The sequence below is a fragment of the Triticum urartu genome, chromosome 6A (assembly GCF_056163025.1).
Source record: "Triticum urartu cultivar PI428250 chromosome 6A, HENAU_Tu73, whole genome shotgun sequence".
NCBI classification, from domain to species: Eukaryota; Viridiplantae; Streptophyta; class Magnoliopsida; order Poales; family Poaceae; genus Triticum; species Triticum urartu.
The window spans coordinates 48047440-48061474 of NC_141878.1; the positions used below are offsets into that span (position 1 = coordinate 48047440).

At 43.4% G+C, this 14035-nt stretch overlaps 1 protein-coding gene across 1 annotated transcript; it reads right to left on the reverse strand.

Annotated features, from left to right (window-relative positions):
- Window positions 1–258: 258 nt before the first annotated feature.
- On the reverse strand, window positions 259–3827 carry LOC125517115 (S-(+)-linalool synthase, chloroplastic-like). Its single transcript, XM_087531209.1, has 7 exons — window positions 3504–3827; window positions 2796–3021; window positions 2178–2550; window positions 1781–1999; window positions 1241–1379; window positions 815–1054; window positions 259–657 (listed from the first exon to the last, which is right to left on the reverse strand). Exons 1-7 carry the CDS (start codon window positions 3684–3686, stop codon window positions 385–387), a joined length of 1653 nt encoding a protein of 550 aa, XP_087387335.1. The 5' UTR covers window positions 3687–3827; the 3' UTR covers window positions 259–384.
- Between the last annotated feature and the right edge of the window lie 10208 nt (window positions 3828–14035).

Genomic DNA, 14035 nt, shown 5'->3' on the forward strand with positions numbered 1-14035 from the left:
AAACCGACGTCTCCTCTTGTCAAGGATTTTGAACGACCAGCATTGCCAGAAAAATCGTTCAAAATCTTCCACCACCATTTCAAGTATATTCATTATATAACCACTAGGAAGTAGGAACACGTTCGCTAGAGTCGTGTTATGCATAGGACAAATTTTGAACGATTCACAGACGAAGATTGAATACTGCTGGACATGCATATAAGTGAGAAGGGCACTAGCCGCTAGATTTGCATGTCGTGCACAGCTTGGGCACAAGTATCATTTGTGGAGCAGATTCGCATTAGCTAATGGTGCATCATACTAGTCCATGTTTCAACAGGGCAACCCTCAAAATTGGTGTGCTACATATATAAGACTTACATACACAACGGTAGCATGCATTATTCAAAAGAGCAACATCCTAGTGTAATCCTCCAAGGCGGGGAGCCTCTGCTCATCGTCATAGCCATACATGATGCTGACCATCCTTGCAAAGTTGAGAGACGCCCCGATGAAGCTAGGTGGTATTGTGGACTTTGTCTGAGAGAAGTATTCCCTGTTTAGATCCTCCCATTCACCCGCTATCATATCCAACATGTGCTTCTCCGCATCAGCATGAGGGTTTTCTCTCTGGTACAAATCCTTGTATGATCCGTCTAGCCCTTCCTGCAACTCATCCTGCATGGGACACATAATTTCTTTTCAGATCATGCCTAATGTTGTCAATCTCAACTTGAATGCACACGCACCAGGATATGGTACGAAATAACTCATGTAAATAATTAGTATTACTAATTATATAGTCTTGTGCATAAACTTCTCGGTGTGTTCTGACCTTTGCACTCCCCATGTCATCCCAGAGCCTCATGATCTTCGCAGGGCAGGAGACGACCTTGAGGATGTGGTCGTTGTTGTCCTCCGTTAAATCATGCCCAAGCATGAATAAAAGATGCATAAATAAAAGTGGTGCTCCTGAAGTGATGACACCATTTCTTAGGTAGTCCTCCGATGTAGGAACCTGATTAGTAGATAGCCATTTTCCCTCGATCATGAATCCATCAAACAAGGTTGCCCACTGCAAGAAAAAAGGCATGAATGCAATATAATTCTTCCAGTGTTATTTTCTTATATTGTATTCATTACAATTAATCACAAGTTATATAGTACACAGAAATATGTGAGGTGGTACTATTAATATATTTATTAGTTGCTTAGACAAATTAAACTAAAGAAAATGAAAAACCATTTCGAGTAGACATACTGCTTGCTTGAGATGATTGATAGGGTTCAATCCATGCTCTTTTCTGACCATATCAGCGATATCATTTGTGATGGTATAAAGAGCCTTGTAACATGATATCATGTAACTCGGCAGTGACTCGGCAGCTGCAAGATCCCACCTGTCAAAATATGAACTTTGCGCGTGAAACTTTTATAACAATATTTTTACATTATGTGTTTATGTATAAGGTCGCGACTAACCCATGAGTTTGATTATACCATTAGCAAAAATATGCCATTCTGGGCATAAGCAGCCTTGAATATGCAATGCTTTCTCTTTTTGTATGAATATATATATGAATAATTATAAAACTATTAGTATATCAAGATATTTCTCGCAAAGGCCTAATGTTTGTGTCAAACCAATCCTAATACCTCTGTAAACATGATGTGTCAAAATTATAGAATTTTTAATGAGCAATTAGACATATCTAAGATGTCATTCATTCACAAACAAAAGTAATTATACTTCATTCCTAAAATGCAATGTTGTTGTTATTACGGGAACATCAATACTCACATTTTGATCGCCTCATTAAAGCGAGAGAGCTCCTCTTGTGTGGCGACAAGATCAAAGATGTCGTCCACAATGTAGACCATTGAGATAACCTTTGTGGCCTCAACCCGATATCTTGAGAAGGAGAAACCCTCAAGGATAGTCATGGACCACATGTACCATTTCAGAACTTGGTCCCTTGCAGCTGGAATTTCTTGAGACAATCCCAAATCCACCCACCATCTGTGTGAAAATGAAGTTTTCATAGTAAAAAATCACCACATCTTTAATTGTGCGAATACATGAGCAAAAAAATATGTTAATCTATTAATTCCAAGTGAGTTCTCTCTTATCAATATGCAGGTGGGTCAATGTCCGCAACAACTAATAATGGAAGGAGTGTATTTTATTATATTCCTACCTCTTAACCTCTTGCATTTCACTCTGATGTTGCAACTTCTTCATCTGAAATTCTGCAAGTGCCAGCTTCTCAATTGCAGTGTGCCTAGTAGGCAAGTTCTGGAGGTAACTCAAATGATGCCTAGCCTTGTATTGCCTCAGGCTCACATGGTAGGGATGGTCTAGTGACTTCATCACATATCTCGCAAGGTTTGGCTCCAAATACTTAAGTGCAAATTTCATGTGCTTACTTGAGAATTCCTTTGCCTTGTAGAGTGAAGCTTCTCCCATGTTGAGGTGTGACATGTCATGCAAGCTCAGCAACCCTCTAAGGTCTTTGCTATGCCTAAGGTTGAAATCACCATTATCGTTTGTGAACTTCTGAAGAACATCGTCTGCCATACAGTGACAAGAAGGTGTCTTAGGTGCATGTCATACATAATGAAAATAATACGTCTCATGAGAGGTGCTTCTATTGTACACAAGGGACCGTTATTTTTTATTATTAAACTTGGTTACTCTAAGGCTAATTTATTATTAGCAAAATTATCACATAAAATCATCGTTGACCAAATTGCACTCAAGTTTCCATACTCGTGTGTTTGTCTATCCCAACACACTAAACTAGTATTTTACTGACCTGCCGAAACATAATATCCAACTTCTCTCATCAGCCTTAAGGAAAGGGTTGCGTCAAGTAGATCATCACTATGGAGGAGATCCATAGACGAGTCCATTATGTTATCGATTTCATCCTGGAAATAGTTGTCAATGCAGAGGCGTTTGAGGTGATCAACCATGGTCAACATTCCTTTGTTGCTCTTCGGATGTTGATGAAGCAATGCTTGAACATTCATTAGGCTTTCCTGGTATTGCACATAGAGCAAACTTCTTTTTAAAAAGAATACAAAATCTAGATAAGTGCAATATATATCATATATTATTTGCATTCAACAATAGGCGATATCATAGGAAAATAGTGCATATAATGTAGGTTTATATTTTATTAACATAGTTTGCAAATTAACAATAAAACATAGAGATTGAAATTGTGCCCATTCCAGAAACATCATTAATTAATGAAACACACATTTTCTGTGTCTCGCTGGTTCCTGAATAGAAGCAATTATTCAAAGTTATCTTGAAAAGGCAATCCATGAATTGCTAGACTGTGGTTAAAAGATTCTTGTGGACGGATTAAATTTTTGACTCGGTTTATACAACATGAATTTAGGGACGAAGGCAGTATAATTAGCCAGAAAAAGGCACACAAACTTGCATGCTAATTGCATTCAAAGTACATGCCAATGTTGCGGTCTATATATGTCTGTACCGTAAAAATATATACCTGGAAGTCAAAATCATCGGACAGCTCATGGGACACAGGCTCCCGCCCGGGATATATCACTGGCGAAGGGCGAATTAACCCACGGTTTCGGCCACTCTGGCCACCATTTCTGGCCACCGGCAAAGCCGAATGGAACAATGGCGCAAAGGAGGATAAGGAGAAGCATACATGCGCAGCAGCCATCACGTGCTTGACTAATGTGATTTGCTACAGCTGATCGGCTGATGTTGTATCGTGGATGATATGGGATGAACAAGAGTACGTAGCAGGCTGCTGCTGCTATGTCTTGGGATGGATGGGGGATACGAGCAATGCATGCATGTCCTCCAGATTTATAGGGTGAGGAGAGGAGGCGAGGTTGCAGCCGCGTCGATCCTCCACCGAGTGGCGAGCCGTGTGGAAAATTTACTAAACGTCATGCATGCGCTAATCTGGTTTTGTTTTTCGTCTAGGGCTAGTGTACCATCCATTCTTTGTCTGGAGAGTGCACCATGCACCTTGCTAACTCTGGACTCCGATGTCTAGTCTGGTCGTCGTTACGAGACAAATACATATATATTTGTGCACACGGTTTCTCCCTGCACAACTGGCAAGAGCCACACACGTAAGTACTCTATATGCCTATATTTGTACGTCCTGCCACGTGAACGTCTCGATCTGACACCTGGTCAAAAGGGTCCGTTTGGTAGAGGGGGCCATCGAAAGGTCTGCCGATTGACCAGTTTTCCATCGGTTGCTGCCTGTTAAGCTCACGACAATGTACGTATGCCAAATATTATAACCTACGTATTGAACCACTGCTGGCAGTACCAACTTTGACCCCCATCTGAAACATGCATGCATAGTACTGTAGCTAGCTACTAATAGATCGGTCAAAAAACATTTACCCCCTCCCAAAATGTAACATGTGTGTACAACGACTGGTACAGCTGGCATTGTCTCGTGTGTAAGTGGCGCTTTCTGGAATTCTTGGGTCAAATTGTTATTATTTGCTTTTGGTTTCTTACATACAAAGAGTACTGTTCATCCACGTAAATTTGATGTTGAACGGAAAGATAGACGGAAAAAGTAGAAAAGGGACAGAAAGGGTGGAGACTCTTCACGGAGACTCACTCCACAATGAGTCAAAGCTCTGGATCCAGTGTACCCCTCGGTACTGCTTCAATACCAGCAACCTACAGGAGGGACTTTTTTTTTAGAGGAGAGGCGTCACACTTACAGAAGCGCGAATGTCCATTTCTAAGCCCAGTGCACCCGGTGAAAAGGAAATTCACGAAAATACTGAAACAGTTTTCAAAAATTGATTTTTTTAAAAGGAAGATAATTTGGTGCGGAAGGTGCGCTTCAAATTTCGGATCATTTGGACATATGAGTAGCTCTCAGCAAAAAATACAAGTTGGGTTAGAAAAATATATGAATAGTAAACCTTTCACATACCCTAAATTTCTCTTTTTTTTCTAAGAGATACTCAGATGTCCAGATGATCTGAAATTTGGAGCGCACCTCGCGCACCAAATTATCTTCCATGTAAAAAAATTGGATTTTTTGAATTCTAGTACTTTTTGTGTGTGTGTTTTTTGTTCATCGCGGGTGCAGCTAAGCCTGGACACCGAATCGCCGCTCTCTCAGCCCACTTAATTAAGTGAATATACCATTTCACAATCTAAAAACACGTTTTTCCTCGACACAAATTTGTATTTCTAGCTATTTATCGGTCTGTATGTAACTTTCTTACAGATTTAGAAAAACACTCAGTTATGTTTAGACTCTCGATATCACCCGCAAAAAAATTATAACGTCGACGCATCTTTTACAGTCTTCTAGAAAGCAGACTATGCATAGAAGACATCCACGTGGGTAGTATTTCAGCTCTCTCAGCATTATAAAATGGTGGTACAAATATAGCATCAACTTACACCACAAAAAGTTCCCCTCGATATCTCATAGGAGCATGCCACCAAAAGAAAGAGAATCTCGTATCAAAGACCGATTTTCCATATACAAGGAAACAAACATATAGAGGAGAGTGACCTTTGACTATGAGGAAACAAACAGCAGTAGGCTCATGCTATTCAGTACCAACGTTAACGACGAGGAATTAATTGTTACTTTTCCACATCCTTTCTACTTATACGTCATTGCATACGTTGGAAGTCAAAAAGAACATAAGAAAATGTATACTTACGTGCCCTAAAATCAGAAATGTAATAAAACGACATAAAATGTAAGTAACGCCATTTTTTGGTGCGGTTTTACATGGTTATGACCAAGGTTTTGGGTACCGCCCGATAAATTTGGATACCTGGTGGCATCCACGTTTCTCTCCGCCCCACGAGAAATGCCCATCCCGAGCAAAAACAAAATAAAAATTTACAATTTTCCAACTTTAAACACTCCAAGTATAGTAAAACACTATAGCTCTCAGTTACATCAAAATTCTTAGTTGTGGTGTGGTGGTAACCTACTATTTTGTGCCTCGAGAGGTAGCTGGTTGGATTTGTGTTCTCACACTTTTTCTTTGTTTATTTTTCAGAACACGTAAGTAGGAAAAAAGTAAAAAAAGTAATGACCCGAAGGGTCGTACAAGAAACCTCACACCACTTAGCACGCACGTAGTAGACTTTCCACTGAGCTAATACCTCTTTTATGATTGATATCCGTTCAAGTTATTTCAATATCTAGTTTAGAAGAATTTGAATTCAAAATTCAATTATAAATTTCGTTTCAAATATGTTCGGTATTTCTCGGTAACCGTGGTAACTGAGAGTATGGCCCCCCATGAGAAAATTTGTCCATTCGGAATCCAAAACCTTGGTTATGACTTGTATCTTGCGTTTCTGATGCTGATTTTTTGTTGTGAGTCAGCTTGTATGGAAGTATTTGTATATTCGAAATGCAAGGACATAATAAAACTATGGTTTGAAAATAACTTAATCTACACCCTATGCGGTGAAATACATTTTGCGTGCATGTGTTTGCTACTATTCTGTATCAGTTGGCACTTTGCGCCAAGAAACTCAAGTGGCTTACTAGGGAATTTATGTTCTGGTTTGGATTGCGTGCTGCCAGTGGACTTCATACTGTTGATATCATCTCAGTGTGGCCTGCCGCACTTTTATAATCTGGCTACATTTGTTTTGACCGTACGTATTAAAGGTTTGTGATAAGTGCGTTGATTATATGCATCCTTGATACGGAGAGCGGAGACAATAAGAACTTCCTTCTAGAGAAATATATCATGGGGTCGCTAGCTAGATGGTCCGGAGGGATATTTCCTGGAAAACACAAATGTTCTCCATGACATTGACATCCAATGACAATTTTACCTTTTAGCTATTGGCTAGCTGGCACTGCACTTGTGGATCTCGTACGTTTATTCGATGGTCGCCGTCTCACGTACAGACATGAGAGACCGTGTGTAGAGAAGTATCGTGATATATATACATATGTATGGTCGTCAGGGCCAGGCATGAAGTATCGGAATAGCTATGTACTACTACGTGTGAAAAGTATTATTTGGCTGGACATAACAAGAGTCGCTGCCTCAGCTATGTTGCTGTCTGGAGAGCCTGTTGGTTCAAGGAATTACTTCTGAGATTGGCTGCAGTTCGGTCAGTGACATAGCTATCATCCCTTGGACTGGCTGCATTGGAGCCATATTCAGGCTTACTCTAGAAGCAAAAGCGCACTTCGCTGCACAGTCTGTGTTCTGATTGATTGTACAGTTGCTGTTTACTTTGGGCCTCTGAATCTCCTCTGGTTTAACCTTTGTGAGTCGAAGAAATTTCCTCTGGCGAATTTATATTGCATGAGTATTTGTCTTGTGCTAAAGGAAATTGGAGATTTTGGAGAAATTGTTGCCAATAGAAAATTCCTTCTCCAGCATTATTTATCACAACCAGCTCCTTCTCAAGCAAAAGTGGGTCATGCCAGTCTTGAGTCTTGACAACAGACCTGGCAATTGCCTTCTTTTCAACCTATAATTAGTGTTGCCATTTCAGTTAATATCTGCATCACATGAATTTATTACCACCAGAAAACATAATTAAATATCAGGTGCAAGCATACTAGAATGATCCTGCAAAATAATTATACAGAGAAGATTTGTCAAAAGGATTTATTCAAGTATTTACACAGAACTCCTGCAAAAAAGATCATTTAAGTGTGCACACAAGGCTGTCAAACGCTCGTCTGTACCATGGCTAGCTAGATGTGACGACTCTTGCTTTTTGACGATTGTTATTTATGTAGTAGCCTTAGTTCTTTTTTTTCCATTTGTTTGTTTGGTTGGCCATGGATTGTTTCGTTTTTGTATTCGTTTTGTCATCTTTACACATTCTCCTAGCGAGTACAACGCAACAAGTGTTTGGGTGATTGTTCAAGAGAAATGCATGCTTTATTGTTGTCCACAAAAAGAAGGCCTAGTCAAAACAATCTTGCGCTTCTGGTAATATCATACCTGCAAAACATTCAGATGCAATAATAAGACAATGCTAGTAACATGTGCTGATAAGGAGCCTAAAAATGTACTGTCTTTACACATCACGGGACTTAATAATGCAATATCACATGAAAGTTATGGAAGGTCAGAAAGGCTAACCAGATGGTTTATAATTGTAAATCTAGGCACATCGTATTCCAATGATATTCCAAATTACCAAAGTTAAACTTTCATAATCCCTAATCACAGCTATTCGCTCCAAGCTGATGCCGTGTTGCTTACATATAATTTATTGTTTGGTGGACACAAGTTGGTGAGAGGTAATTAGATAAGTAGAAATTAATCAGTAGGGCCACTTAAGATGCCATCATTTCCTTAGTAACACATGAAAACAAGCACTACAAATACTGTACTTGACCTACAGTTTGAAAAAGTTGTTGAAAACTAAGGCACTACCGGACTCGCGGTCTATGCCTACGGCCAGGGGCCGTCGGCATAGGTCCTTTGCCGTCGGCATAGATCTATGCCTACGGCTGCCGTCGGCATAGACCTGTCGGCATAGATATCGCCAGCGTAGTCTTGTCAGACCGTCGGCGTAGTATAGTCGTCGGCATAGGGGCCTATGCCGACGGCCGGGGTCAGCCGTCGGCATAGTTTAGCCGTCGGCAGTGTTTTTTCGTCTGATAGCAACGGACGGCGCCGTCAAAAGCGCTGACGAGTCATGGGACGCCACGTGGCAGAGGTACGCCGACGGCTTGGCCGTCGGCATAGGTAGAGATCTATGCCGACGGCCTAGCTGTCGGCGTACCTCTGCCACGTGGCGTTCCGTGGTGCTCCTGGTGGCAGTGCTATGCCGACGGCAAAGCCGTAGGCATAGATGGAATCTATGCCGACGGCTTTGCCGTAGGCATAGCACAGCCACGTGTCTTTCCCTGGTTTCTCCTGGCGGCAGGGCTATGCCTACGGCAAAGCCGTCGGCATAGATGAAAATCTATGCCGACGGCATTGCCGTAGGCATAGATCTGCCACGTGGCAAGCCCTCGTAACTCCTGGGCTTATATATGCCGACGGCTTTGCCGTAGGCATAGTTTTTTCCCCTGTTTTCTCTTTTTCAATTCATTTGACAACATTTCAAAGTAGAATAATATGGAATTATGCATAAATATGACAGTTCATCATCTAAACATACTCAAGTTCATCATCATCATCTAAACATAGTCAAGTTCATCATCATCATCTAAAGATCATCACCGGCGGAAGTTCATGAACATAAAAGTAGTGCAAGACATGGAACATCATAAAAGTAGCAACATGAAAGGCATGGCACGACAGCCACATGCACGGAATCATCATCGACATCAAGCAAGACCACCTCCTCCAAAACCACCACCACCAAGACCACCTCCGCCAAAACCACCACCACCAAGACCACCTCCGCCAAAACCGCCACCACCAAGACCACCTCCGCCAAAACCGCCACCGCGACCACCATCACTCTGCCAGATCGGAGTGACTGGGGTCGACAGAGCAGTAGTCGAGCCACCGGTCCCCTACATGTTTCAGAAAAGATTCTAACGGTAAATATGATATGATAGTGTTGAATGAACGAGAACTAGTTTGCCAGTAGTTAGGAAAATGTACTAACCGGACCATCACTGCCTAGTTCCACCCATTCATCGAACGTGGGCACGTGTGGGGGTTCTCCCGCAGGTGGTGGGGGGGTCCCATTTGTGGTGGATCCGTGCGGTTACTCTAAGACGCCAACATAGCTTGGATGTTAGTTAAACAAGCAAACTAGAAGGTCAGAAGGAATGAAAGTGCAAAAATTTAGCTTGGTTTTAAGAGGGCAAAACTAACCGCCATCATCTGACGGTTGTAATCATCATTTGCCTTCACTCGTTGCAAGTACTCTCGCACCTCGAGATTCCTATGCTCGACAAAGGCCTTATATGCCTACATAATTTAGGTTGTTTCTAAGTGAGCAATGCTGAAAACGAACTGAGAATGCTAGAGAGAAAAAGATAAAGGGGAAGTACTTACAGCATGCTGGCGGGCTAAGGGAGTCTGTGAACGCCCCGTACTCTCTAACTGGCTCGGGTTGGTAGACCGAAGCCGTGTGTACGAGATTGAAGGAGTTATCAAGCCATCGAAACACGGATACCGGCCATGTGACTTCCCCTGGATGGCCACCACCGCCATGTCGTCGATCTGAGACTGGGCGACCTCAGGAACAGGAACATCCGGATGCAACTTCTGATAGTGCTGAGTGTAAGACTCCAGGTGCTCCTCGGTCGTAGTACTGGCTCTCGCCCTCCTTGGGATGACTCCGCTCGCGGGCCAGCTTCCACGACTCAATGTCTGAGAGCGGCCTCTTCAACTTGTCCTCCTGCAACGTCAAACAGAAGTTAGCCATACATAAGAACATGACGGTAAATAAGAACAAAAATGCATCATGCATGTAGATATACCTTCATGGCCTTGAAGCCCCGATGGTTCCTGTTTCCTTGGCCGTGTGTCCCGTCTTTTCCACGGTTAGCCCGGGCCTTGATGCTCTTGGCAGGAAACTCTTCATCGGCGCCGAGCCACCTATCACCAAACTTTCCCATCCGTCATGCCTTCCATAGCACCAACGAGGAACAACCTATGCAAATTTTGGAAGCACGACATGTGAGCACGAAACATATAGTTGACTGCTTGAAACAATGATAAGTTAGTAATAGTTACCATCATGAACTGCTCCCTGTTCAAGGTAAGTAGTTGCCTCTGCGCTTGAGTTTTGGTCATCTTTTGGTGCAGGTAGATGTGGTAGTACTGCGAGACGGCAACCCAGCACACCTCGTATTGCAACTGACGAGCTTTCTTCTTCGTAGCCGCAAGCAAGACCACGTCGGCTCTGGCCTTGTGCTCGTTAAGAACTCTATAGAGTTGCTGCAATCATGCATAAACCAGAAGCAAACAAGGCATGAGTTGAGTGATTCAATGATAAACTATGAACGAAACTGAAGACAAGTGATTCAGAAGAGAACTTACCCAAAATTTGGTGATCACGGCCTTAGCGGCCGTCCCGTACTCCGCGTTGCTGCAAGCCTCGTAGTGGGCCCAGCTCGTGGCCAAAACCCACAGCTGCGGGTCCCTGTCTGGCCGCGGGCAGAATAGGCCAGGCCAAAACTCCTTCAACAGGACAGTGATAAGGCCGTTCGGTTTACGGCCCTTTCCGCGAAGGATCCAGTTTCTGCAAAAGAATCAAATGATTGCCATGTGTACAATAAGAAAATGTTGTCATGTGTTGAAAATATGATTGAGAGGCACTTACTCTGTCCCCACAGGTTCAATGAGCCACTTGTGCTCCTCGATAGAAGGTGGTGTAGGTAGTCCGGCATTACCATGCAGCCACCCCTGCGGAGCACCCGGTGGCAAGTCACCCCACAACTCGGGATCAACCTCCCCTCCACCCTCCTTGCCCTCCTCCTCACCCTCCTCCTCGGCCTCCTCCTCCTCACCCTCCTCCTCGTCACCCTCCTCCTCGGCCTCCTCCTCCTCGCCATCAGGAACATACTCCTCCTCCTCAGACTCAGAAGGTGCCTCTGTATAGGAGGGCATCGAAGAAGACCCTCCTATTTCGGACATGGCCCGGAGTTTTTTGCCCCGGCTGCCTCTCCCCCCACCTCCTCCTCCTCTAGGGGCTCTCCCCCCACCGCCTCCTCCTCTAGGATCTCCTCCCCCGACCCCTCCACCTCCCTGTGAGGTGTCATCCTCGCGTAGTCGGGAGGGAACCTTGTGGGCTCGTCCACTCCGAGTAAGTCCTTTGAATTTACCGAGGAAACTGGCGCCGCTGGACTTGCCCATGATTAGCAAACCTGCATTGAGAAGAGAATAAACAATTAGTAAGGATATCAATTAAACAAGCATACAGGAAAAACATTAATACCAGAAGAGCACATTAACCATACTATTGTAATGATCATTAAAAGAACTTACCTTTTCTACAACCCATATGAATCATCACTATTGTAATCTATTTGTGGACCGGTCTCATCATCACTATCACGCATATCTTCTTCGTTGTTTGACGGAGGTGGAGGCTCTTCCTCATCGTCAGCGTCTTCATTTAACTTTTCAAGCATAATTATGTCTCTTTGATTCACAACTGCCTCACCATCAATCCGTGTGTCGTCGTCGTTTGGGTCCAGGTCAACATAACCCAAGTAATCATCCTCGTTGTTTCGGACCACGTCATCATGTTCCTCTTGATAGAACACTCCCTCGTATGTCATGGGGTTTATGTTGTAGTAATCGTCATCGTTCGGGTCCGGTAGCTTTCCATGCGGCGACACCTTGAACACAACTTCCCAACCCTTTAGGTACTCTTTCTGGCATGGGTAAGGCAGATAATATACTTGTGTGGCCTAGGTAGCGGCGATAAAGAGATCAGCTCCGGCATAGACAGTTGATGGTTTAACTTCAACTAAACCAATAGAAGGCGTATGTCTCAGACCCTTTTTGGGGTCGAACCATCGGCATTTGAACACAGTGAGACTTAGGTGTTCGCGGCCACATTTGAATGTAAGCTCGTATATTTTTCCTACCCTTTCGTAGTAATCTACTTTATTATCTCCTTTAGTGAAGACTCCGGTATTTATGGTTTTGGGATCAGGCCGACTGTTCTGGTGCTCCTCTCTATGGAAGCGATACCCATTCACATCATACTTTTGGCATGTCATGACGACAGGGTCAAAACCCATGGAAACCCATCTCAATTCTTCATCCATTGATTCGGTCGGATCATTTCCCTACAAGTTTAATTGAAATTATAGGGTGCATGAGTTTAATTGAAATTATAGGGTGCACGAGTTTAATTGAAATAGGTAATAGGGAAGTGTGAAAAATTACTTTCTCCATGAACCACGCAACGAAATTTTTCCTTCCATCAGCACCCTTTCGGAGAAGAGCAAGTGCCTCCGCTTCAGTAGGAGGCAGCATTCCCGTCCATTCTTCTTCAACGAATCGACTACAATAAGAAAAGCGGTATAAGAACTAGGCAAAGTGAACATAATGAATTGACTAAAAGAATGGTGCAAAGGTATTACCTCATCCACTCATCCTCAACTTCCTTGATGTTGTGCAAGATATAGAACATGACATCCCCTCCCACTCATCTCGTGGCATGAGATAAGGTGTCGAGCATCCAGCCCTACCACCTTGCCCGATGAATAGAGGTAACTTGGGTTTATACTTGGGTTCTTCTGTATTGTATCGAGACACCTTATTGTGCAACGTGGGAACATGGTCCGGATAGTAGGCTGTCCTGAGGTCTGCCACCTCCTCTAGGATAACTGCCTCAGCTATGGAGGCTTCAATCTTAGCTTTGTTTCCACATTTCTGTCTCAGATGCTTGTTCTGTCTCTCAGGGCCGTACTGCCAACGATTCTGCACAGGCCCCCCCAACAATACCTCGTTCGTGAGGTGCAAAATGAGATGTGTCATCGGAGTAAAGAAGCCTGGCGGGAAGATCTTCTCTAGCTTGCATATCAACTCCGACGCCTTCTAATGCATTTCTTTTATCTTCTCAGGACATACTTCTTTAGCACAAAGCATGCGGAAGAAATGGCTTAACTCCGCAAGCACACGCCAGACACGCTCGGGAACATAGCCCCGAACCATCACCGGCATAATCCGCTCAATCCATACATGATAGTCATGACTCTTGAGCCCGGTCACTCTGCCCGTTGAAAGATTGACCCCCTTACTTATATTCGACGCATAACCATCAGTGAACTTTACGACGTGTTTCAGCCACTTGAATGCCTCCATCTTATGATCCTTTTTAAGTACAAAGTCAGCATATGGCTTGAACCAAGATTTTCGACTGCCTGTGGGAGGCTGCATGTGTAGACGCGGTCTATCACAAATATTCTGTTGATCGACTCTAGCATTAACATTATCCTTCGTCTTATCAGGAATGTTGAGGATCGTGCGAAAAAGGGACTCTGCGACATTCTTTTCGGTGTGCATCACGTCAATGTTGTATGGAAGTTTGAGGTCCTTAAAATAGGGAAGCTGCGTGAAGGGGGTAATGTGAGTCCAGTTGTGC

Bases quoted from the DNA above. Each gene is read 5' to 3' on its own strand.
- LOC125517115 (XM_087531209.1), bottom strand. From the start codon at position 3,686: ATGGCTGCTGCGCATGTATGCTTCTCCTTATCCTCCTTTGCGCCATTG. The intron at 2,551-2,795 runs GTCAGTAAAATA...ACTGTATGGCAG, and splicing joins TGGATATTATGTTTCGGCAG to ACGATGTTCTTCAGAAGTTC. The intron at 2,000-2,177 runs GTAGGAATATAA...ATTTTCACACAG, and splicing joins GAAATGCAAGAGGTTAAGAG to ATGGTGGGTGGATTTGGGAT.